This window comes from Zootoca vivipara, chromosome 10, assembly GCF_963506605.1.
Source record: "Zootoca vivipara chromosome 10, rZooViv1.1, whole genome shotgun sequence".
Taxonomy (NCBI): Eukaryota; Metazoa; Chordata; class Lepidosauria; order Squamata; family Lacertidae; genus Zootoca; species Zootoca vivipara.
In genome coordinates, this window is record NC_083285.1 from 26,473,922 (window position 1) to 26,500,163 (window position 26,242).

The window sequence follows — 26,242 nt, forward strand, 5'->3', positions numbered from 1 at the left end:
GGGAGCTGTAGTCTCGCTGTGCTTGTGGCAGTTTCCCGGGCGGAAAGGGGGAGGTGGGCTACGCGGCGTTTCCCCGCAACCCAGCCAAGGCGCGCGAGTGGCCCCGTGGCCAGCTCAGAGGCGGACCTCGCACACTCTGCAGCGGGCGGCTCTTCCTCTGCCCGGCTCCCCTGCGGTTGTGGCGGCCTCTCGGGAGTGCGGGACGACGACGCCACTCCTCCCTGATGGAATAGCTGGGAAGGTGAGGAAAGGGGGCGCGGGGCGCGTGCTCATTCCCGCGTGGCCCGCCTGGTGGCCCCCAGGAGGGGCTGGGGGGGCGCCCTACTTGGCGGTCGGTCAGCAAAGAGGTGCGCTTGGCAGGCCCTTCGGTGGGTGGTGGCGGGGCCACCCGGTCGGGCAGGTCCGGGGGCAGCGCTGCTCTTCCCTTGGGGGCGAGAGGGAGCTGGGACCCCGCTTGAGGGATCCCTGCGGGACCCACTCCTCGCCCTCGGGTGGGGGTGGGGGATCCGGCTCTCGCAAATCCCCACTTGGCCAGTGATCGTGCCTAGTAGGGAACGTGTTGGCGCGGGGGGGGGGGCGCTAATCTCTTTTTAGCGTGAAGGGGATGGTTTAAATAAGAAATAAAAGCAATGCTGCACCCGAAGGCCTCTTGCACATGAACCCGTTGCGCAGCAGCTGCTGGGTTGGTACGGAGTGGGGCTCGGGCCGGTTTCTTAGCCCGATCGACTGGTTGGTAGCTAGTGAGAAGCATCAAGGGCATGAATCGTTTAAAGAAAAAAAGGGGGTGGGGTAATTAATTTGCATTAAGAATTGGTTCACACATGCCCATCCGTTGCTTGGTGTTTCATCGCTTTACAGCCATCCAAAAGCAATACTTCAGCTGACGCCAAACTTTTTCCCCGTTTGTTGTGCATCATAAGCGTGCGAGTCATTGCGTGATGGTGCATTTGAGCTGTGAATGCACTCGTAAGGATAGGAGTCAGTCAAGTGGGCTGCAATGGATTGAAATTAATAAACTACAGTACACTGAATAGTATACCTAAAATAAGCCTGGTTTTGAACACACCCTTAAAACGCCTCTTTGCTCACTGATAGCCCTAAATTAGTAATCTTTGCATGAGTAAGAGTCACCATAGAAGCTCCATATCTCCTTGACTGCAGTAGTTTATAGTGGTGACAGTTCAACACACACACACACACCTGATCAAGTGTTGAAAATGATGTCACATTACATAGGAGCATGTGTGGCATTAATTCACCATCCCTTGGGAAAGCTGAATAGTAATGAATGACAGCATTTTCACTTTTTAAATGATTCATTTATTTCTAGTCTAATCCATGCTGTTGTAAATAAATAATGCAGAGGGAAAGGTCAGTTTAAATAAAGGGGAAATTAAAAATTGTTGCTTGGGACCCTTTCTGTATGACGGTTAAAGTTGCTTCAGTGCAGGGGGTGACAGCTGTTTTGGGCCCTTGAGTACATCTGCAATTGGGAGAAACCCACACAGACCCCCCCCCCAAAACAAGCACACATTGCAACCTACGGTATTCTATTGGCTAGGGTATAATGCTTCTTTCGAGCCTGATTACAATGAGAGAAAGGGACCATGTAAGTGACTGGGAAGATCTAAGTGGGCGCATGTTAACAATCCTCGCTTTTAATGGAAGGTCTTGTGTCCAGCTTTATTTATCTGTGTGGGAACAGATATATTTTATGTTGTTTGCACAGATTCGCTCCTGAATTAAAATGACTGTGTCTTGAGTCTGTCTAAAATGGATGTTTTTTGTACTGTATTTTTAAAAAGGTCTATCTCTTATGCGTCCAGGAGTTTAAAGTTTCTTGTTTTTCACTAGAAATCTTTCAACTTTTTGGTATAAATAAGGTGGATAATTCACACTTCTACTGAGGTGCATGTTCAAAGTATTCAATCCTTTAAGGTCTTGTAGTCTTTACCAGGGCTTTGTATAGGAGTAGGGCTCTTTCCTCCCCTTAAGTCTGTAGAGGGAGTAAAATTACATATTGCACAAAATCCTGTGTGCTGCAAGAATTCCAGCACAGTGTCATGCTGTCTTTTGCAAACATGAGATCCCCCAGGAGGTAGAGACCAGTGTTCCTTCTTTCCTACAATAACATGGAGAGGCCTAGTTCTTGTCCCATTCAACTTCAGTGAGCTTATTCTAGGAACAAAGGAGTGGCTCTCATTTTTTGAAGTAGCCTCTGACAGCCCAGACCAGAGAGGTTTTTGCTTAGAAATAGGAACACTGGGATGGCACTGATGGGTCTTGTTCACTAAGGAAGTCAAATAGTAAGTCAAATGGTATAGATAGCAGAGCTAAAATATTCACATGTGCCTTATTTATCATGCCACCAGCATTCTAGCACTAAAATGAAAACGTGTCTTCTTTCACTAGTCATGCCAGACTCCTGGTTCCTTTCGGTCCCAGATAGCACAGCCAATGGATAGGGATGATAGGAATTGTAGCTAGCAGCTGAAGGACTAAAGGTTTCCCAGCCCCACTCTAGAGGGTGGAAACCCATCAGATCAAATACTAACTCCAGTACAGGATATTAAGTCACTATATCTTCTAAAAAAATTGGAAGTAAAATGAAAACAACTTGGAATGCAACTCCATACCCATTTACTTGCTGAACTGAATCAAACTTCTGGATGAACATGTAGAGGAATACAGTACACTGCTCATTTCGTGGAATCTCTATGAAGGGCAGAAAGCTTTCTTGTGATATATCTTTTATCTCCAGATGGCTAACCTGTGAAATTCTTTGATGCTGTTGGATGCTGTTGGTCCAATTATTCCTGACCACTAGTCATACTGACTGGGACTTGAGGGGCAGGGGCCCACACCATGTAAGGATTTAAAACAGATATCAATTTCACAAAATCAAAAATATGTAGGTCAAGTGTGTTTTATATTGGGGAGCAACGAGTAGCTTCTAATGCAGTGGTATAAACATCTAATGAAACTGTGAACAACTAGATTGCTTTGTTACATTCCAAATAAAATTGCGCAAAAAATGTCTTGCTCACATGGGTATCCAAATTTTGGCACATTGAAGTATATGTTTTTGTATGCTGAAATGGGTTGATATAATGAGTTCGCTTTTTGAAAACATTCCCAACCCCAAATTTTGATATGCAGCCTGAAATATCTCATCTGCATGCAGTGCTTGATGTAGACCAGGTTGCAGTTCCAGGCACACACTTGTAATTGTACTTCTGAGCTCTGGTGACTTCCGATACTTCCCCATTTGAGCCTCAAAGAATCTTGCCCCAGGACGCCACAGACCTGGCAAGTGGCAGGACTTGTTTTAAATGATCATCTCTATGACACTTCAAATGCCATCCCACTCTAAATATAACTTCCAAAGCCCGTAAACCAGCAGCAAGCAAGGGTGTGACTACAATTGTTCTTAGGCTTGCTAATTTGGGATGAGACTGTCCTTTAGGAAATCTGATGAGTCTTCAGTTCCTTAAGTTGGTTGAAGATCCTGCTGCAGTGGAACAAAGAACTGCTCCCCAGATAACACAAACCTTTTATTCATCTCTGCACCTTTCAGTTCATTGCACTGCACAGACAAACCACACAGCCCATTGTTGCCTTAGTAAAACTCTGAAGATGTCAGCCAGGCCATACCTTCATTTTTATTTTATTCAGGAAGAGAATTGTACAATGAGGTTTGGTAACTCTTTAAATATTTCTGTGGCAACGATATGGCAGCAAGTTTCTTTCTTTCTGGACTTACAGTCGTACCTTGGAAGTCGAACAGCTTAGTTCCCAAACATTTTGACTCCCGAACGTCGCAAACCCGGAAGTGACTGTTGCGGTTTGCAAACAATTTTTGGAAGCTGAACGTCTGATGGGGCTTCCGTGGCTCCTGTTTGGCAGCCAATCAGAAGCCATGCTTTGGTTTTTGAACACGGACTTCCGGAATGGATTCCATTCGACTTCCAAGGCTGTATTATTTAATATAGAACACAGTTGCAGTGTTTATGACCTCTAACTCTCCTCCTTGCCCCATAGCCTTCAACCTCCCATTGTAGTTCAAACTTTCATTTGGTTGCTTGAATTTATATACAAGGAAGTTCTACAACAGGAGTGGGGATCCTGTGGCCCTGTGGATGTTGCTGGATTTCAATTCCCATTGCCCTGGATGGGAATTGCTGGCCATGCTGACTAGGGCTAATCAGAGTTGGTGTTCAACAGCTTCAGGAAAGCCACAGGTCCCTGTCCCCTGTTTTTAATAAACCATATGCATTCCACATGGTTAGGCTTCAGCACCTGATACGAGAAAATAAGTAATTGTATTGATCGGTGCCAGTGATTCAGACTCTTTGTTTTCTTGATTTGTTTTCTCTGCAGATGTATGCAGCTTCTGCTGTGGGTGAATGGGATAATCCTGTTAAAAATAGGGAAGCTGGAGCATAGCAGAAATGGATGAACAAGCTCTTCTGGGATTAAACCCAAATGCTGATGTAGACTTCAGGCAACGAGTAAGTTTAATTATACTTTTTTCCCCTCAATCTATGTAACAACAGGTAGCTCACTGGACATGAATATGATGTTGATTTCAGCTTAGAGTAAATAGTTCAGACCCGCAGTCAAAGATTCCACTGGTTTGAAAGTGTATGGGATGTTTTTTGAGGCTTCCACCCTCTGTTGGTGCCTAGTTTTTTTGAGAAGCATTGTCCATGTTATCACAGGTGTCGGCAGATTCCAGGTGTCTAGGATCTACAGCTGAAACTTGGAAAATTAGAATATTGTCGAAAAGTGCATTTATTTCAGTAATGCAACTTAAAAGGTGAAACCAATATATGAGATAGATGCATGGCATGCAAAGCAAGATATGTCAAGCCTTTATTTATTGTAATTGTAATTATTTGTCATTAGGCTGGTCAATTATAAATGGAATGTAATTAATGAAATGTAACAGCGATGTTTATTTTTGTTTATTTTTGTATTATTGTAACTATTTGTTTTAGTACTGTGGAATTTCCCAAAAGAAAGCATTTGTAAAAATTAAAAGAAAAAGAAAAAATAATAAGTTGCATTACTGAAATAAATGCACTTTTCGACGATATTATAATTTCCTAGTTTCACCTGTACTTTGTTCTAGACATCTGAGGTTCACCAACTGGGCTTGGGTGCAAAATAGTGGCTTGGGATATATAGCCAGATGTACCGGGTAGGATGGTGTTCAGGTTGGTGTACTGGAAACTTTACAGTATAAAGGAATTTATTTATATATTTATTAATATATTTATTTAATCATTTTTAGGCATTGGCCTATTTTGAACAGCTGAAGATCTCTCCAGATGCTTGGCAAGTGTGTGCTGAAGCTTTAGCCCAAAGAATCTACAGGTAGATAATAAATAGTTTTGTCTTTTTACCTTTAATCTGAGAATGTTCTGAAGTTCCACAGGGCGGGTGCCACTACCGAGAAGGCCTCTGCCTGGTTCCCTGTAACCTCACTTCTCGCAATGAGGGAACTGCCAAAAGGCCCTTGGCGTTGGACCTCAGTGTCTGGGCTGAACAATGGGGATGGATACGCCTTCAGGTATATTCCTTGGAGTGGAACAGAGCACATGGACTGCAGCATTGCAGTGAACAAAATAAAAAGTAACAAGTTGGTTCCAATGCTTAGTGCTTGTCGTTGCTGGTTTAAAAGGCAGGCAAGTCATATATTGTGTGCTACAAGAGGCAATAGTTGAACTTTAGATTAGAATCTCTCTTTGGTCCTGGCAGATGATTCATCATAGACTAGCTTTGACTGGAGAGCCCTAAACCAAAGGATGGGTGTGGATATTGACAGTATTATTTTTTTCCTGATAAACTGATGGCTGGCATGAAATGGTTCAGAGTAATGGGCAAGAGTGAAATAAAGATCAGCTCATGTTTGCAAGTTGCCCCTCAGGAAGGAAAGCTAGGCATGGGTGACACCAAGGTCAGAGACAGATTTGCAAATTACCTGCAATGCAATCTTTTGTATCCCTAGCTGTTCATGAAGAGCCCTGGTGAAGGTAGCTTAAAACATGGACACCGTTTCTTTGTTGTTGTTGTTTCTAATACCTTGTTCAGTTAGGTTGCCTCCCTTTCAGTATAAAAGGCTGTATGGACTTTGACCTAGAAGTGACTGAATCTTGCAGCCTGTCGATTTAAGCATATCATGATCTGAAAGCACAAGAGTTCTGCTGCTGGAGGTCTGTGATTCTGGCCTTGGATGCGAAGTGGCCTTGGAGCGTTAATGCAGCTCTCCAAGAAGGAATGATTTTGTAAGTGAAAGTACAGGTGCTCAGGATGCTAAATACTGAATTTTAGGTTTGTTCAGTGTAGCCCTAGAATACACAGCCGACTGAAACTGGAATCACTGTGTTCCCACCCCAAGGGTTTAGTTTTCTGCAACGATACCAAATTGAATCTACCCACAAAGCCTTGGTGCTTGTATCCAGTTTTCAGAGTGCACCCTTCACGCTGAGTGGCTATTACGTACAGTACATTGTTTCGTTGTGCATTGATTGTACCGTTCTTCTTTGTTTCAGCGATGATCACATCAAGTTCTTCTGCTTTCAAGTCCTGGAACATCAAATTAAATACAAGTGAGGCGGCATCTTTACATTTATAGAATTGCAGCAAACGGAAAGTAAATGCATGCTAGTGTGCAGAAAAATTATAACCGCTTACGTTTCTACTAGTTCACATGTGCAATTCATTTTCTTCCTCGAGTATTCCATCCCCCGATTTAATGCATTTATTTAACTCTCAATTGTCTAATTTAGCTGCACTGAAATGGCCAAAGGTCCACTCTGCCACCCAAAGTGCTACTGAGGTTTTGTGCTGGACGGTTCAATGAAAAACCTATGGGGCTCCCTGACAATTGGGGTGGTTTCTGATCCCTGCATATTTTCCTGGAGGGTGTAAATTCATCCTGGTGTGGTTTCTTAGCACATGGTACATCATCCAAAATGTTCACGTTTATGAGGCCCCCTTCAACATTAAAATAAGCAGACATCTATCTAGATCAGGCATCCCCCAACTTCGGCCCTCCAGATGTTTTGGACTACAATTCCCATCTTCCCCGACCACTGGTCCTGTTAGCTAAGGATCATGGGAGTTGTAGGCCAAAACATCTGGAGGGCCGCGGTTTGGGGATGCCTGCTCTAGATGGAGCCTACTGGCTACATTTTGTCCCTTTGGTTGTTTGGTTGTTGCTTTACTGCAGCTCCCATCAGCCCTGGCCATTGGCAATGCTGGCTGGAGCCAATGAGAGTTGGAGCTAAGAGGACCAAACATTAGCTACCTGGGGAGAAAATGTTTAGGTATCCTGACAAGATTACCTGCTGCCGCCACCTTCCTATTCCTCGGCTGCAAATGTTCATCAGGAAAGGGTCCTTGTAGACTTAACAGTGAAGCCAAGACAGAATAGACAGCGGTTCTGATTAGTATTACTGTACTTAGCCAGCTAGTGCCAGGTGCATTTTGGAGGGTACCATTTAGTTAGAGAAGTAAACAATAAAGCAGTGAGAGAAAATTTAGAATAGCATACTGCAAGTTTTATTGTTGTAAGTCAAGCATGGCCAAACTTGGCCCTCCAGCTGTTTGGGGACTACAACTTCCATCATCCCTAGCTAACAGGACCAGTGGTCAGGGATGATGGGAATTGTATTCCCAAAACTAGCTGGAGGGCCAGGTTTGGCCATGCCTGTTGTAAGTTATTAGGAGGAGGTTCCATCTGCTTGCTTGTGTTTGCCCTCTACACATCCATTGGCAGCTCCTTATTTCTTCGGGTTTTTAAAAGAGAGCCCTCTGAGGCTGGGGTAGTGGACCGATAAGTGAATCATAACAATCTCTGTGATCGTGTTGTGCCATCTGAGGGAGAGCAGCTTTTTCCATGGCAGGCACCTTGCCGTGACTTGCTCTGCCAGGGTGGCTTCGCTTGGCTGCATGCCGAGCATTATCAATTCTTCCCATTTTTGTTGCAGGAGAGCTTTAATCCCAGTGCTGCATAACTTTGCTTCATTAATACACCTGCTCCACCTGGACCAGGAGACCTCTTGGCAGTTGCCATTTTACTTGCTCAGCTTCCACCTTGATTGCTACCACTAACTGAACATCAGCCAGCACACAACAGTTACGGCACAGATGATGCTGATGGGCTGGAGGTTCCAGGGTTTAAAATATACATATGCAAATTGAATGTTGTTTTGTCCTGCGTTTCAGGTATTCCCAGTTGACTGAAGTACAACATCAGCTAATTAGGGAAACACTCATAGCATGGCTACAGGCCCAGGTAGGTTTCTTCACAACTTGGTTATGACTATTGTATGCAAATATCTGCTTGCAACTGTTCCCAAACATTCTCCAATATATTCTTGCATATTTTGAACATACTGCACCTTGAAATGTTACTATAAAATGCTGGTTCCTTTTAGATGGTGAATTCTCAATCGGAGAAAACGTTTATACGAAACAAAGCCGCACAAGTCTTCGCGTTGCTGTTTGTCACTGAATATCTCACGAAATGGCCCAAGTTTTTTTTCGATATCCTGTCTGTGGTGGGTCTCAATCCTCGAGGTGTGGACTTGTATCTTAGAATCCTTATGGCAGTCGATGCTGAACTGGTAGACAGGGATGTTGTTCATACATCAGAGGTAAGTTCTCTTCTTACAATTCAAATGTACACTGTTACGTAAGTCCTGTTTTCCTAACTTGCCTTGCCTGTGAAAAGCGTTTCTGAAAAAATGATTTCTGCTCTCATGGTGTTTTCTGTTCTGAAGTTTCTGTCTGCAGTTTAAGTAAACTTGCAGTGCAATCTTACACATGTCTAGTCAGAATTAAGTCCTATTGAGTTCAATAGGACAGTCCCAGCTACTGCCTGACTCCTTTTGCTCCTCTTCAAACACAGAGGCCTTCTGATGAGACACTTTTGGTGGTCCCACATCCCCCTGAGGGCCAGCTGGCCTTTACCAGGGGCCAAGCCTTTAGTGTGGCAGGCCCTGTCTTGTGGAATGCCTCACCAATAGAGTTTTCAAGTAGAAGTCATCCCTGCTTGTTTTTAGACGCCTTCTAAAAACTGTGTTGTTTAGACAGACATTTCAAAGCAGAGATTCTTTTCCAGCCAGCTTTTACACTAACACTTTTTAAAACAACCTTTTGGAATTCTTGCAGCCCATACCTCCATTTTTTTTGGTGTATAAGAAAGCAGGGAGGGGAATCTTCAGGGTGTTGCACGCCAAAGTTGGCACTTGATATTCCTTTTTAAAAGGTTAAATGTTAGTGTATAGACTGGCACCAACCTGTTCCCTTCCAAAACTGACAAACTTCTTACATTTGCAGGAAGCCCGCCGAAATACCTTGTTAAAAGATGCTATGAGGGAGCAATGCATTCCAAGTTTGGTGGAATCATGGTACCAAATTTTGCAAACTTATCAGTACACAAATTCAGAGTTGACATGTCAGTGTCTTGAAGTAGTTGGAGCATACGTCTCTTGGATAGAATTGAGCCTAATCGCCAATGAAAGGTAACATTTCTTTTGAATTAGAGAATGCAGAGACTAGACTCAATTTCCTAAATAAAATTTGCTTTAAAAAAACACAAACACAATTCCAGAAGCAACAGTCTTGAAGTTCTTTGGGCATTATAGCTGGGTTATATTATTTCCTTTCCAGAGCGAGCAATAGCAAATTGGTAAATGTAACTCAGTGATACTTCAGTTTGCATCTACCGAGTAAAACTTTTGTGTATCCCTTTTAGATTTATAAACATGCTGCTAGGTCACATGTCTGTAGAAGTTCTGCGGGAAGAAGCGTGTGACTGCTTGTTTGAAATTGTAAATAAAGGAATGGACCCAAATGATAAAACGAAACTGGTGGAGACGTTGTGTCAAGTGTTGCAGTCGGCTGGTCTCTTCAGTGTTGACCAGGTGAGTTCCCTTCTGTAAAGAGAGAGAAAAAGCTTGAGCCTATGTTGTGATAGCCTCTGCAGCTGCTGTGTGCGTAAGAAATATGTAACATATACTGGTGAAACTTGGAAAATTAGAATATCGTCGAAAAGTGCATTTATTTCAGTAATGCAGCTTATTATTTTTTCTTTTTCTTTTAATTTTTACAAATGATTTCTTTTGGAAATTCCACAGTAATAAAACAAATAGTTACAATAATACAAAAATAAACATCGCTATTACATTTCTTTAATTGCATTCCATTTATAATTGACCCGCCTAACAACAAATAATTACAATTACAACAAATAAAGGCTTGGCATATCTGGCTTTGCATGCCATGCATCTATCTCATATATTGGTTTCACCTTTTTAAGTTGCATTACTGAAATAAATGCACTTTTCGACGATATTCTGATTTTCCGAGTTTCGCCTGTATTTCTTTGCCAATGCCATCAGAAGTATAGTATGCTTCTGGTGGTTCTTCCCCTTGTTGTTGTTGTTTAGTCGTTTAATCATGTCCGACTCTTCGTGACCCCATGGACCAGAGCACTCCAGGCACTCCTGTCTTCCACTGCCTCCCGCAGTTTCCCCTTATTCCATTGTAATGTGCTACTCTTCCCTCCCATCCAAAACTCTTTTTTCTGTCTTAATGCTATCTTGTTTCCAAACTGATTCTCACCACCTGAATCTCACCTAGTCCTACTCATGTAGAGATTGACAATTATATCTGATGCCAGTCATATAAATATGCTAGCAGATGTGTTTAGAGGGTGAGAGAGAAAGTCCTACTGGGTTGATAGTTTCAGGGCTCCGTGCAAACTGTGTTAAGTTGCTTGCATCATTAGTTGACCTCCAGCTACTGTAGGGCTGAATAGGATGCTTCCATCTGGCGGGAACGTAAGGAAAGCCCAGCTAGACAAGACCAAAGGCCTCCCTAGCATCCTGTTTCCCAGAGCAGCCACCGAGATGTCTATGGTAGGTCCACAAGCAGGAGATGAGGGCAATAGTCTCCTGCCATTGTTCCCCGGCAAGTGCCATTTAGGGATATTCTGCCTCCGATCCTCAGGAAACATTTTTGGCCTTTTCTGGTAACTTCCCTGCACATAATTGCTCAGAAATCCCACAGAGCTCAATGGAGCTTGCTCTCTATAAGTGTGTTTAGGATTGCAGCATAAGTAAATATAATAAATGCACTTATAAATCTATCATAACCGTATCCATATGTATGCCATTTTGATTGGTGTAATTTGAGGTTCAGGTAGATTAGTTGCTTGGGTGATGTAAACTAAATTTTTAATAATAATTTGCTTAACCAACTTCACAGGAAGAAGATGTGGACTTTCTGGCCAGGTTCTCCAAACTGGTGAATGGGATGGGACAAGCACTGATAGCTAGTTGGACTAAACTTGTGAAAATTGGAGATATGAAGAATGCCCAGGATACTCTGCAAGCTATTGAAGCAAAAGTGGCCCTAATGTTGCAGCTTCTGGTTCATGAGGATGATGATATTTCTTCTAATATTATTGGTTTTTGTTACGACTATCTGCATATACTGAAGCAGGTAAATTGATCTTCTTACATGAAGGCTAACAGTACAGATTCATTTTGAAGGAGATGCATGCTGGTAAAATCTTGTTCTTTGAAATATATGATTTTTAAAAAAACCAAACAGATCTCCATGTTTTGTTTCTAAAACCAATGACCAGTGTTAATATGCAGAAATTGCTTGAGACACTTCAAAAGTAAAGCTTGTCCTTCCCTTTTGCAGCTTCCTATGCTTTCAGAACAGCAAAAAGCTAATGTAGAGGTAAGAGTAATTAAAATATATTCCCCCAGAGCTTGTAACTGAAAAGAAATATCTCTTCTGTCCTCTAGCCCCCAAAACCTCATTATGACTAAAATGTATTGGGCTCTATCCAGTGATGTCATCCTGTTGCTGCAAGCACAGCAGGCGCCTCCTCTCCCCACCATGCTCCTTGTTTGTATCCCTCTTTATCTCTGTTCTGGACGTTCCCCATACCCTCTGGAGCAGATCTTGGGGAGAGCAGGCAGGGAGAGAAAGTCTCTTGCAGAGATGGAAGGAAGCCCTCAATGGCTTCATTGGATACAACCCTTTGAAATGACTTCTTTTCTTTTTAAAAGAGATGGTGCAATGCATCCTTTTTTCTTTTTTTTTAAGTCGAGAGTTTGATGCTAGCTAAGGGTAATTTTGTACTTTGGTTAATTGTTCTGAGCTGGCACTGTGCAGCTTGGCTTTATATATTTAAAGAGTTACATGGAATGGCCACTTCTTTTCCTACACAATCTTTTCAGATATAGTTTCAGAATGCCGAAGTACAAATCAGGGCTCACACCCATTCCATTCAGTTCAACAATGCAGCAAAGATGGCCTACTCAACCCTTCCTTTTGGATGAAGTAACACTACTTCATCAGTGGGTGGCAGTGTGGTCTAAACCACAGAGCCTAGGGCTTGCCGATCAGAAGGTTGGCAGTTCTAATCCCTGCAACGGGATGAGCTCCCGTTGTTCAGTCCCAGCTCCTGCCAACCTAGCAGTTCAAAAGCACGTCAAAGTGCAAGTAGATAAATAGGTACCGCTCCGGCGGGAAGGTAAACGGCGTTTCCATGCGCTGCTCTGGTTTGCTAGAAGCGGCTTAGTCATGCTGGCCACATGACCCGGAAGCTGTCTGCGGACAAACGCCGGCTCCCTCGGCCTACAGAGCGAGATGAGCGCTGCAACCCCAGAGTTGTCCTCTACTGGACCTAACGGTCAGGGGTACCTTTACCTTTACCTTTTACACTACATTATGTTTATTGTAACCCCATATAAGGATGCTAACCTGATCAACTGTTTTCCATTACTACAGGCAATTATGTTGGCTGTTATGAAGAAACTAACCTATGATGAAGAATACAACTTTGAAAATGAGGTTAGCTGTCACGTTTGGCAGGTTTTAGCTTTTTGTGGTTGAACGTTTCGAGAAACGGTTCAATAATGTATTGGTAACTCTTGAGGAATTTTTTGTAAATATTCAAATACGTGCCATTGTAAACATTCCGTACAGGACAGGGAGAAGGAGACACTTTAGTTTCTAGGGACCACAGCGCCAAGCAGCAAACATGGACTTGTGTTCTTAAATGCTTGTGTTTGAAGCTCTCTGCGTGCGTCCTCATCTGCATGTGAAGCAGAAATATTATTTTTATCAAACCCGGGTAGAAATGAGGAGTGGGTGAGCTTTTTGTTCTTCTTCTCCTTGTGTCAGGCAGGCATAAGAGGCCAAAGCGTTGAGGAAGGGCCTTTGTCCATTCTAAGGCATAGCTCTTTTCTTTGTAGAAGTTGGAGTGAAACTCCTACCTTTATGGAGCTGTGCTTTCCCCAATACTATGCTAACCCCCTGAAGAAACCTGAGGATAAACAGCTACTGCCCATGTCCTTTCTTTATGTTGAGAAGGCCCATCCAGTTTGGTGTTCTTCACAAAGACCAAAATCAGCTTGAAACCAAATAAGGGCTCTTCAGATTTTGCAGTGAGGCGATGGTTCAAAGACTTAACTTCTAGTTAGTTTCCATGTGACCACTTGACGGTGGCGTGTGCAGCTTGACAAAACTACTAACTCGTCTCTTGCAAACCTCCATGATTAGGAATGAATGACTCTTGCCAGAGTGAGAGAATATTATCACAAGTTAGTTAGCTAAACACTTCAATGTTACGCAAAGAATTTTACGTCCCTGCAGTCAAAATGATCAGACGTTTGTTTGCATTTTATCTCTTCTTATTTCAAAGAATAAAAAGTAACACCTTTGGTACTGTTCACACACATTGACAGGGTGAAGATGAAGCGATGTTTGTAGAATATCGGAAGCAACTTAAACTGTTGTTGGACAGACTTGCACAGGTTTCGCCTGAATTACTCTTGGTTTCCGTACGGAGGGTTTTTAACACTACATTGCAGTAAGTTTTGTGTTAGCTTTGTTAAGAGTTTTTCCCTAGTCCATCCTGGTCATTTGTTGCTCTCTCTTTTTTTTAAGCATCAAAAATTAAGTTGACATTTAAGAGATCCTAGATATTACTTGTCTTGTTGTCCGCATTAAACGATACAGAGAAAATACTTAAATCTTTGAGTTTCTAGTCTAGGGTATCCATTATAATCTTATTAACACCCCCCCCCCCGGATTTTTTACTTTATTTTGAAATTAAAAACCCTCGTCTGATACACGAAAAAGTACGGTATATACGTGCCTTATTTGGGCCTATTCTATTCTGTTTTATAGGAACTGGCAAACTAAACCGTTTATGGAAGTGGAAGTAGCAATCAGGCTGCTGTATATGCTGGCTGAAGCTCTTCCAGTATCTCACGGGGCTCACTTTTCGGGTGATACAAAAGCCGGCGCTCTGCAGGACATGATGCGGACTGTAAGTACAAAACGAACTCAAGACGGATGTCCTTTTCAGCAAGACTTTCTTCAGTCAAGGTGACTCATCCTTTTCTCCCTCTTGCAGCTGGTTACATCGGGTATTAGCACCTATCAGCATACATCAGTAACCCTGGAATTCTTTGAGACTGTGGTCAGATATGAAAAGTTTTTCTCCATTGAACCTCAGCACATTCCAAATGTTTTAGTAAGTCCATAGTAAATGCTTCCTTTTATTTATTTTTTAATGTGCGTTGGTTATCAGTAATGCTTCTACACCCCCTCCCCCTCCAGACAGTTTTTTGTAAAAAGGAGTTTGGGAAACGGTTTTACCTCTTTCCCCAATTTATTACCCTTTTCCATCATGCAACGTGGCTTAAAGCGATCAAACTCCTCCCGTCTTTAATTGCAGATGGCCTTCTTGGATCACAGAGGTCTTCGCCATAGTAATCCAAAAGTGAGAAGCAGAGCAGCTTATCTTTTTTCCAGATTTGTCAAATCCCTCAAGTAAGTTGTTTGAAACCTAGAGACTTAATGGGAATATTTTCAGAAATAAAAAAGCTATTTCCCACCCTGCCCCCCCAGGAAAATGAAGCTGCATAAGCATAATCATTCTTTACAGTGGTACTTCGGTTTAAGAACAGTACAGTTTAACAACGATTTGCTTTACAAACTCTGCAAAACCGGAAATAGTGTCCTGGTCTAAGAACGGAATCCGAACGGTGGAAGGGCACCGGCGGCGGGAGGCCTCATTAGGGAAAGCACGCCTCGGTTTAAGAACGGTTTTGATTTAAGAACGGACTTCCGGAATAGATTAAGTTCGTAAACCAAGGTACCACTGTATTTGCATACCACTTTTCCATGGCCAGCCATGCTCAAGGCAGCTCACAACATCAAAAAGTTTACATAAGTTAATTCACTAGCAATACCAAGGCGCAACAAAATATAAATAGTCATAATAAGCTTGGCACTTTGTGCAGCGTCTAGAAGTCACTACAGAAGGCTGTTTTCTAAACAAAAATAGAAGTGTGGTTTACCGATCTTCAGCTTTGATTTTTATCCTCAACTACTAAGGCCATGAATTCAGGTTCTTGTTTTCTTGATGTGTTGTTAGAAATACTAAATACGGCTGAAAATTTGAATTGGGAGACTTATGGAAAAGTTCAGTAGTTAACCCACCTCTTCTAAATCAGTTCACTGTTACTCCAGGACATCAAAATTCTGGTAATGTGTTTTCCGTAAATGTGTTTCTATTAGGTTACAAGTGTAATTTTAAATAAACAAATTCAGTGTTTTTTGGCTTAAGTTGTTCATCATTTACTGATGAACAACTCATCCCAATAAATAGAGAAGATTAGGGTACTTATTTTTCCCCCTTTGTACTCTTGCAGTACAAGATGTTATAACTTCTAAATTGATACTTTTAAAAATACTGTTCAACACATCCATTACTGTAAAATGTTTGTAAGCATATTCCACTCCTATGTTTCAGCAAACAAATGAACCCTTTTATTGAAGATGTGCTGAATAGAATACAAGATCTGCTGGAACTTTCTCCACCTGTAAGTATTTCCTTTTGTCTTGAATGAAAAGGGCAAAGAGGGTGGGCCCATAACAGTGGGGAGGAAGGCAGGACGACGTTATACATTCTGAATTGCTGTCGAAATATAGGAGATGATGCAAATGTACACATGTTGTTTGCATGGTTATCAGGTAGACATGTTGCATATAGTCTGCAACTTACCAATGTATGCCTTGTTTGGGTTGTTCTTTAAATGACCTTGGCATGTGGCATGTGCCATATCTCATCTTAAGTGTGGGCTAGTGGTCTTGGACTGGCCAGATGCGTTCTTCAAATTCCCATTTGACTACAAGGCTTACTAGGTAACCTGCGGCTTGTCATTATTTCCCAGCCTTCAGATGTTGTAAACATAAAGGAAGGGTGGTATTGATCATGTTTACTGCCCTAAGCTTCTTAGAGGAGAAATGGCAGGATAAAAACCTAAGTCGGTCATCCAAAAGTGAAGTGAATTCGGAAGCTACCTGGGGCCCTCCATAGATACAATGTCAGATTATAGACTGGATGTTATGGCTGTTCATGGCCAGGGTTTCTAGAACCCTGGAGCTGCTTAAACCGTCTGAGCCATCCTTTGTTTACCAATAGCCCTTCTTATCATATAGCATAGTACTACCTATGGAGACAATTTCCCCACCTCCATTTTCCCAGCCCCCCTCCCCCAGCTTTCACATCTCTAACTGCTTATTGTTTTGAGACAGATTCCCTAAGTAGGATACGTGCATTATCCAACTTACTAACATGTCCCATTAGTGCAAAGATTTCCACTTGTACAGTGGGACTTCTCTGCTTTCCTCCCATTAGGCGTACCCCATGCCTTCCCCATATCTACTCCAGAGAGTTGGGGAACCCCTAGAACAGATTTTTTTGGGGGGGGAGGAGGAGAATCCTATTGTGCAAGTGGAAATTCTTGCACTGATGGGAATCATTACTCAGCACTGTTTTATATGCAATCCATGGAACTTGCCCAGCTAAACAATCGTTTCTTCATTTAACAAGAAGTCCTTCAGGATGTAAATCATTCATTGGCTCCTGGACCCATTTAGCATCTCTTTCATTGGGAACTTTGAATGCAGACCAGGGTGAATGTTGCATTAGAGGCCCATAGACAGTCCTATATGCGTTCGAGACATTTGAGATCAACTTCACATTGTTGTTGTGGCATGCGAAGTAGGTGGAATATACCATCGGAAGTGATTATTTCCAAATAAGTAGCACCCACAGTGGTAACTCAGCCTCATGAAAGATTTGAGCAGTAGCGTGGAGTGTTGCTGTACAAATAGGTTGTTTTGTGTTTGAATTTTTTAAAAAGCTATTCTAGATTTCTGCACGTAGGAAATATCTGAACATAAAGCTCTCCTTTGTTTTCTGGTTCCAGGAAAATGGCTACCAGGCTTTTTTAAGCAGTGATGACCAACTGTTCATTTATGAGACTGCTGGAGTACTAATAGTGAACAGTGACTACTCTGCAGAACGGAAGCAGGCTTTAATGAGAAATCTTTTGACTCCTCTAATGGAGAAGTTTAAAGTGCTGTTAGAAAAACTTATCATGGCACAAGATGAGGATAGACAAATGGCATTAGCTGATTGTCTGAATCATGCTGTTGGCTTTGCAAGGTGGGAACAATATATATAGTTTATTCAATATAGTTTATACAGAGGTATAAGTTTAAAGAAGAGGTTTGTGGGCTGCCGTCTGCAAACTCCAATGTTAGCAGAGGTTCACATGTTTGCTAAAGTCTAAGCTGGGGAGGGGTTCCCCGCCCTTGATATTGCTTAATTTCCTACCCTGTTATGGGAATAAAGCTTGGGAATCTGATTTGGTGGTGGAAGGATGTCTCTTAAAAGTACATCCCTCTGTGACTAGAAATAATGAGAGCTACAAAAATAAAAAGGCCTTGTGGAAACTGAATGCAATTGCTCCCAAATCTGAAAAAAAATACTTATGACTAAATGTTGATAAATATTTATCTATCAATGCCTTTGAGTAGTGTAGCCCAAAGAGCCTATTGGGCATAGATTTACAAAATTTCTTCAGAACAGTCCCCGTGAATTAAAAGTGCAGCTAAGTGTGACCTTAACTAAAACATGGCAAGGATGATAAAAATGTTTTAGCCGTTGGGTCAGATTTGCTTTTGATACTGGTCTGATTTGAGAATGGCATAGCTGAAATATTTTTAAATGGCTCATCCTAAGGATCTGGCTGCTTGTGTATGGCAAAAACCTTGACTTCTTCTTCTTCTTTTGCACAGCCGTACTAGCAAAGCTTTCAGCAACAAGCAGACAGTAAAGCAATGTGGCTGCTCTGAAGTGTATCTGGACTGCCTGCAAACCTTTTTACCGGCTCTCAGCTGCCCCTTGCAGAAGGAAGTTCTCCGAAGCGGTGTCCGCACCTTCCTTCACCGAATGATTATTTGCTTAGAGGAGGAAGTTCTTCCGTTTATCCCTTCAGCCTCTGAACATATGCTCAAGGATTGTGAAGCAAAAGACCTTCAAGAGTTCATCCCTCTCATAAACCAGATCACAGCTAAGTTCAAGGTAGGCATCTCCCTCGTTGTAAAAGGTGAGGAACTAAAATAAGTGTCTCTTGAGCCTGCCTACGAAGTGAGATCATCACCAGAGGCATTGCTCTGAGTGTTCTCACCATTTGAAGTTAGGTGGATGATGGCAGTCGGAAGGGCCTTTTTGGTGATGGTGCCTCATTTGTGGAATGCCCTCCTTCGCTTGCCTGGCAGCTCCTTCAGTGTGTTTTCAGTGCCAAATACCCTTTTTTTGTTTTTCCAGGCCATTAACAAATTTCATCTGTCTAGCGCCTGAATTTATCATTCATTTAGTGTCATTTACTTATCGGTTGTATTTGCAAGCTGCCCTGGAAATATTGACGGGCAGCAGTTACCTTTTAGAAACAAGACGCTTGAAAAGATACATTCCGAAGCAGGATGTCTAATTGCAGAAAACCCTGATTTCTTTTTCTTTTTAATCTTTTTAATCCCTCTGTTAAAATGTGGATTTTTTGGAAAAGGAATTTGAAGAAGAGACTGCATTCAAGTGAGGGTATTCAAGTGTTAGTGGTAGATGCAGAATTCTAATATAATAGCTACAGTCAGTGATGCTGTGCAGTTGAGCCTTCAACATTTTAAAAAACCTTGCTTTTTTCTTATAATGAGATTCTCTCCCTTGCTTGTGCAAACTTGCTCCAAAATAGGGGATTGAAGCCCATTTCGGATCAGATTTTATTCCCCAGGTTGTGGGCAAACCATACATTATCCAGTTTGGTTTCAACAGCAAGCTATGAATTTAGTCAAACCAAGGGAAGGAAAGAGATGGGGTTCTCAATGGACCAGCCCAATGGGTTGGCTGCAGTTAATTCTCTGTAAAACAGGAATAGATCTGCATCATTCAGTTAGTTGCATGAAAGGGAAGGAATGTAAAGCAGTTTCCATAGGCTTTTCAAGACTATATTTAATATAATACCTTGTGAACATAAAGCAAAAAATGATCTTGTGTGGGTTGTTTGGCTGGCTGAAAGTGCCATTCCACTTGGGTAATTATAACTAAATTGACTAACTTACAACTAAGAGAATAGTTTGGCCATCATAATGGTGTCATCCAAAATAGCACTCTGTGTACAGCAGATATCCATTCAAGTCCTGAATGCCTTTTGTGTGAAAGTGCAGTTTTTGTATTTCAACTCCAGGAATCCCTGCTAAAAAGGCAGAGGAAGTTCTTAATGTAGATGCTCTCTATTATCAAAAAATGTGGGCTTATCTTGGGAAGTTTGCGTTGATCTAATAAGTTAGAGTTGAGAGAAGTAAACAGTGTTATCCGTTGTGCATTTAGATATATAGGTTTAACGTTAGAACTTTGTATCTTTAATATGGAAGTATAATAAGCTAAGGACAAGTTACTTGCCTTTCCGTTTATGGTTTGTTTTGCTCTTGCTCATCCATAACTTTAATTTTGTCAACTTATCTTTTCCCTATCCCAATAGAACCAGGTCTCCCCATTTCTCCAACAGATGTTTATGCCTCTGCTGCGTGCTATTTTTGAAGTCCTGCACCGCCCAGCTGAAGAAAACGACCAATCTGCTTCATTAGAAAAGCAGATGTTACGAAGGAGTTACTTTGCCTTTTTGCAAACCGTCACTGGCAGTGGAATGAGTGAAGTCATAGCCAATCAGGGTAAGGCATGGCTCATGATGGGAGCAGGGCCGTCTCAAGCACGTTGGGCGCCCGGGCGCCATGGTGCAGAGATCGCTCCGGCGCCCCTGCCCCGCTCCGTTTCTTGCCGCGGCTGGTGGGCAGGCACACGGTTTCAGCACGGTTTCTCCCCTACCGGGCCGGCGCCCCACGCCACCCAGACTACCCCTAGAGCCGGCCCTGGATGGGAGACTGGTTTCATATCCATATAATTCTTCTAGTATAGAAGTGTGGTTCTTTAGCAGGGAAAGAACTGTGTAGTTCAGAAGTTCAGTTGTAGAAGGTTCTTAAAGTGAGTTGCCTAGATAAAATACATATGGGTTGTATCTAATCAAGGCCATTTATTTCAGTAGATCTTTTCTGAGTATGCCTTAGGTCAGATATAACCCTGTACAATTATTATGTGTGTGTTCCTTGGAGGGGAAATGCTTTGTAACACATGATTTATATATGGAAAACGAATTGGCCAGCTTTGCACTTTGCTCTTGTCAGACCAGAACCATTTGTTATTTATGGCCACTTCATTGGTTTGAATAAGGTTTAATTGAGATTTCCTTCCTCTAGGTGCAGAGAATGTAGAACATGTGTTGATCACAATCATCCAAGGAGCAGTTGATTACCCAGATCCTATTTCTCAGAAGACATGCTTTATTATACTTTCAAAATTAGTGGAACTCTGGGGTAAGGTTGCCTTCATACCATAATGGCTTAAGTTCGTGTTCCGCCTTCAAATGTTGCAGTAGTCACTGTGGGGATGTGCCCTCTTCTTCATACTGTGTGATGCTTACCCTTGGTGATGAGAACCTGAGAAAAGTCTGAATATTCTTGTTTGGCTTTTTTTTTAGGAGGCAAAGACGGACCTGTGGGTTTTGCTGACTTTGTCTACAAGCACATTGTTCCTGCATGTTTCTTAGCACCTTTAAAGCAAACCTTTGACTTAACAGATGCACAGACAGTATTGGTATGTATTCTGAAGCCTGACAACATTGGGAAACAAATGGCTAAATGTCCTGTCCTGTAGACACACCAAATTGGGTAGTGGGTGGCTCTCCTGAGGTCTTCTAAGATGCAGGAGCTCAGAGGAATCTGGAAAGCCTATTCACAGAATATAGAAAACTTTGGGGTTTTTAAAAAGAACTCCTATACATAAGAGGCAGTTGGAGCCATGTGGCTTCTTGGTAAATTGTGTCTCCATGGCTGATACCCTGAATGCCAACATACACAAGTACAGTAGTAGAATTCAGGGCCTCCGCTAGTATTCAGTCTGCCAAATGTAGATTGTGTAGAGCTCCACAAGAGAATTCACCAATCCTGAAATCTGGCGTCAGATTCCATCTGGCTTAGAATTCTGGTTAGCCACTCTAGGAAGCTTAAAGCTCTCTTGAAGAGTGTGCAAAGCTCTGGCTTTATTTGGAAGCCTTTCTACTGCTAACAAAGGTTATTTTTTACAATGAACTATTTGCCCCAGAAAGTGTAAATGTAGCATGTAGTTAAAACTACTGAAATTCCAATACTCAAATGTTTGTGCTGAAGTATTTTTGTTTCATTTTTATAAGGCTTTATCCGAGTGTGCAGTGACACTAAAAACAATTCATCTCAAAAGGGTAAGGCTTTTGGATAAGTGACTATTTTATTAATATCCTTTTTTACATTGTCAAAAACACTGTTTCAGTTCACAATTTGCAGGCTGCAGAAGAGAGGCTCTGTGGAGGGTACATTTCCTGTTTTGGTTGAGTTTCCCCCCTAGTGTGTATTGGCTTGGACATACTCCTGTATGAAATCCAGGAAGAAAATTCTGCAAGTAAACTTCCTGAATGTTGCTTTTAAAAATAAGTCACAGGAACTGGACACTTGCACATTTCAGCTGAGTTTGCATTCCTTCTGGCTGCAAAAATACCGAGCCTCCTGATTAGTTAAAAATGTTTTGCCATTCTTGCAGCCTATTCTTTCAAAATGATCATATGTCAGAGTTACGATAGTCTGTATATGCACAGTGATAGGAGGGGCGTGGTGTTAGCTAACATAGGAACTTGCACAGAGTTATGTTTTTTAAAAAAATGTTTGCTTTTCTTTAGCCTGTGTGGTGCCTTTTTGAATGTAGAAGTGATACAGGCCCACTTCAGACAATCATATTTTGATTTAATAATCTGAGATATGAGCAAGCTTTTTGCCGTTTGCTCAAGCCATGTTTAAACTAGGAAGTTTCTAATTAGCCATTGTTTCCTGTTTAATCTGAAATAGAAAACTATGGTTCCCAGCTTTGGAACAAGTCAGGATCTTAAATCAACTCGGTTTAAGACCCCCCTCTTCCAGTGTTTGGCTACACTGGCCAAAGCCAATCTATGATCTTATTAACTGGATAAAAACCCGTAATGTGGAACAAGTTCACATGATAAAATACCTAACCGGAAAAACACTGTTTGGATGTTCCTTTTTGCAGGGCCTTGAATGTATTCAGTATCTTCAACAAGAATATCTACCTTCGCTACAGGTAGCTCCCGAAATAATACAGGTAAAACTTATTATTTGGCTGATGCATGAGATTGGATCTCACAGGACTAGTGAAGATTAGATCCCATCTCCCTGGCAGCTCCCCAGTCCCCCTGCAGGAAAAATCAAAAACCTCACAGTTCCCCTGAGGGGGGGGGGGTAGGATCTTGTTGAATGGGGTAGCATGCTAAGCTGAGGGGAAAGGTGTGGATCCCAAAATGCCCTGGAGCTAATCCAGTTCGGGTTTTCCTGTGTGTAACAATGTTTGTTATTTTCAAACAAAACATACTGTAGTATGATTGCAAGTTATAGCAAGAGTGTTTGATGATTTTGACTGTTCTTGTAATTAGTCTAGTTATCCTAAACAGTAAGTGTCATTTACTTTCTAAAAGATGACTGAAAACTAACCTGTACCCGCAAGGTGTATTTTATATGCACATTGTCTTGCTGTATGAGAACTGTGCTCATAGAAGGTTTTGCAGGGAGAAACAAACCCACACCAGAATTTAAGGTTTCACAGAGATAACACAGTTATCCTTGTCGTGATTCCCTAGCAAATGGTCCTAATTACCATGGCTGAATAAAGGTCCCTTTCCTCTCTGCCTCCCAACTGATGACTGATGCTATTTGCTACAAGCAGGTTTTAACTGATGCACAGAGAGATTATTGCATGCAGGAGCTTGAACACACACAGTCATCTGCTTCCTCACACACAGATCTATAGATACTGTGTTTCTCCTAAAATAAGACATGCCTATAAAATAAGCCATGGCACGATTTCCATGCGTTGAAAAAATATAAGACATACCCCGAAAATAAGCCGTAGTGCTACTTGGTGAAGAGGACAAAAGTGGCATTCGCGGTGGAGAGGAGAGGAAGGCACGAAGAAGAAAAGAGGAGCGATTAAAGACGCCTCGTGAATGACCTCCGTGTGCGTCTCTTTTTCTCCCCCTGTGCGCGTCTCTTTCTCTCCCCCTGTGCGCGTCTTTCTTTCTCCCCCTGTGCACGTCTCTTTCTCTCCCCCTGTGCGCGTCTCTTTCTCTCCCCCTGTGCGCGTCTTTCTTTCTCCCCCTGTGCACGTCTCTTTCTCTCCCCCTGTGCGCGTCTTGCTTTCTCCCCCTGTGCACGTCTCTTTCTCTCCCCCTGTGCGTCTCTCTCTCTCTCTCTCTCTCTCTCTCTCTCTCTCTCTCTCTCTCTCTCTCTCTCTCTCTCTCACACACACACACACACACACACACACACACAGAGAGAGCCCACCTCGCGCTTCCCCCCACCTTTTCCCCCTTCCATTCTACCGGTATGTGCCCAGCCATGAGTTGCCTGTTGATTTCCTCTTGATGGCCGAGACAGAGAGCGAGGCAGGCAAACTGCAGCTACGGTAGGAAAGTAGCAAGCTCTCGCAGACGCGCGGGTGGTTTTTTTTAAACTGACATCCCCTCCCTTCTCGTTTTGCCGAGAGACCCAGACAACTTGCATTCCTAGGCTTCAAAGGTTATGCATATGAAAGAGGAGATTAAGGAGATAGATAAAGACAACTTCCTATTATCACCTTGCCTTTGTCCTGAAAGGTAGAAACCTTATGGTAGCCATGAGATCTGGGCATCAAAGGAAAGTACTTAACAGCTATTTGATAAAGCCAATTGTGATCTCAGGCAGCATCTGGCTAATCAGTCCTGAGAGAGAGAAACGTGATTTCTGTTGTACAGCATCTGTAAAATTCATATAAAAATCATTTCCCTGTTATGATCCAGCCCCCGAATAAGACATACCTTGAAAATAAGCCATAGTGTGTTTTTTTGAGGAAAAAATAAATATAAGACGTGTCTTATTTTAGGAGAAACACGGTAGATCCCATTTCTAAATGGTTACATTTTCATTAGGATTGGAAACAATTTCCAGGTACAATGGAAACAATATCTACATACAGCATTTTTATTGTTGAATCTACTGTACTACTACTGTACTACTCTTATTATTATTATTATTATTATTATTATTATTATTATTATTATTATTTTGAGAGGAACACATTCGTAGTTGCTGAAAAAAATAACCATGTTACTTCAAAGTAACAGTGCAAACTATTTGCTAATTATTCTGGTGCTTTTCTTGTAGGAATTTTGTCAAGCACTTCAACAGCCTGATGCTAAAGTTTTTAAAAATTACTTAAAGGTAGGTTAAGTTTGTATCAGTATTCCATCTTTCACAGGTGAAAGCATTTTGTCATGGATTAAATAGGTCTTGCACATACCTGCTTGCATTTACCATAAACTCTAAATTAAGGGTGGGGGGACCTGAATCTTCCCTGACCTGACTGGCTGGGACTGGTGGGAATTGGGAGTCCCAACATCTGGATTTCATATGCAGCTTATAGTATTTTATATGACTTTTCAATTTAACTATGGCCAAGATAGCCATGTTGACGACTTGCCATAAAAATTGCACGTGAAAAGTTGCTGAAGCATTTTATCAACTTCTCTTGGAGGGTTGAAACTACCCTTAAGGCAAATAGCAGACAACATAAGCATCGTATCTTATTTCCTGTCCAGGTGGGAGACTCCATTGGCAATTTACTTACTGCTCTTCATGGTGTCTAAGAAATTGGGGACTGGATTCAGCTAATGAGTCTCATAAGCGGAAGCCTTCTCAATGACTTCCACTAGCACAATGGGGCTTTCCTCCCCCCCATACCCCCAAAATGGTTATGGGGGGTTGGGGGTAACTCCCAGTTCATGTGGGAAGGAGGGGGAGATGGCCCCGTCTGGCAAGCTGCGATACTTTCACATTTCTGTAGCGCTACACTGAATTCCTCCCAGGGATTTGATAGTCTCTTTGCAATGGTCCCATTTAAACCTGATTTCGCCCACTAGCAACATAGGTTTTTTTTTATTCTTGGCTTAGTGGTACTGTTCTTCTGTGCTTTCTTAAACTCTAACATGATATATACTTTCTTTTAAAAACAGGTATTCTTTCAAAGAGCAAAGCCCTAAGAGATCTACTGAAACCTTTGACTGTTTCCCCGAATCAGGATTTCCATATATTAATTTGTATGAATGCAAACTCCTGTGCCATTCAGGCTTACTTTTTCTTTTGGAAGACATTGCTCTGTGCTTCAATCAGTATGTGTATTAGCCTTTTTGTGTAAAAGTGCAAATGAAATGCCCTACATTGTGTTGGTTGATGCACATGTGGCATGTGGGCAAAACGTCTTGCCTGCCTGCCTACTCAGAAACACTCTATGTAGGATAATTGTGTGCTGTAATTAGTACAGCAAAAAGAAAAGAAAAGAAAATATCCTTTTTTATTTTGAATTTTTTTTAAAAAAATGTATAAATTCCTTCCAAGCCTATAGGAATGGTTATAAATTGTGTACATTTTTAAATACTGAGTAAGATATTTGCATATTAGAAATGAAACTCATTTGTTCATGCACGGTGATATTAAATAAAGCAATCAAACTTGGTTTTGTAGATAGATGTTTCATTGGAGCGGTCCTGATGCTGAAGTGTATGCTACAAAACAATTATTAATGGATCAGATTTACAACAAGATCTGGTTCTACATTTTTATACAGAAAAATAAATTTTATTCAATGAAATCCACAAGT

General features: G+C 41.9%; 1 protein-coding gene across 2 annotated transcripts; it reads left to right on the plus strand.

Annotated features, from left to right (window-relative positions):
* Positions 1-26,233, plus strand: XPOT (exportin for tRNA). 2 transcript variants are annotated; one of them, XM_035127035.2, is made up of 25 exons: positions 1-241; positions 4,381-4,511; positions 5,297-5,379; positions 6,558-6,614; positions 8,236-8,305; positions 8,448-8,666; positions 9,352-9,536; positions 9,770-9,938; positions 11,284-11,520; positions 11,728-11,766; positions 12,826-12,888; positions 13,785-13,909; positions 14,230-14,371; positions 14,459-14,578; positions 14,783-14,877; positions 15,863-15,932; positions 17,325-17,563; positions 18,199-18,484; positions 19,938-20,127; positions 20,710-20,826; positions 20,991-21,106; positions 21,702-21,749; positions 22,586-22,657; positions 24,751-24,807; positions 25,599-26,233. In XM_035127035.2, exons 2-25 carry the CDS (start codon positions 4,452-4,454, stop codon positions 25,623-25,625), a joined length of 2,886 nt encoding a protein of 961 aa, XP_034982926.1. In that variant the 5' UTR covers positions 1-241; positions 4,381-4,451; the 3' UTR covers positions 25,626-26,233. The 2 variants fall into 2 exon arrangements, with proteins under 2 accessions (XP_034982926.1, XP_060135619.1); XM_060279636.1 differs by lacking the exon at positions 1-241 and adding an exon at positions 1,278-2,867.
* The last annotated feature ends 9 nt before the right edge of the window (positions 26,234-26,242 follow it).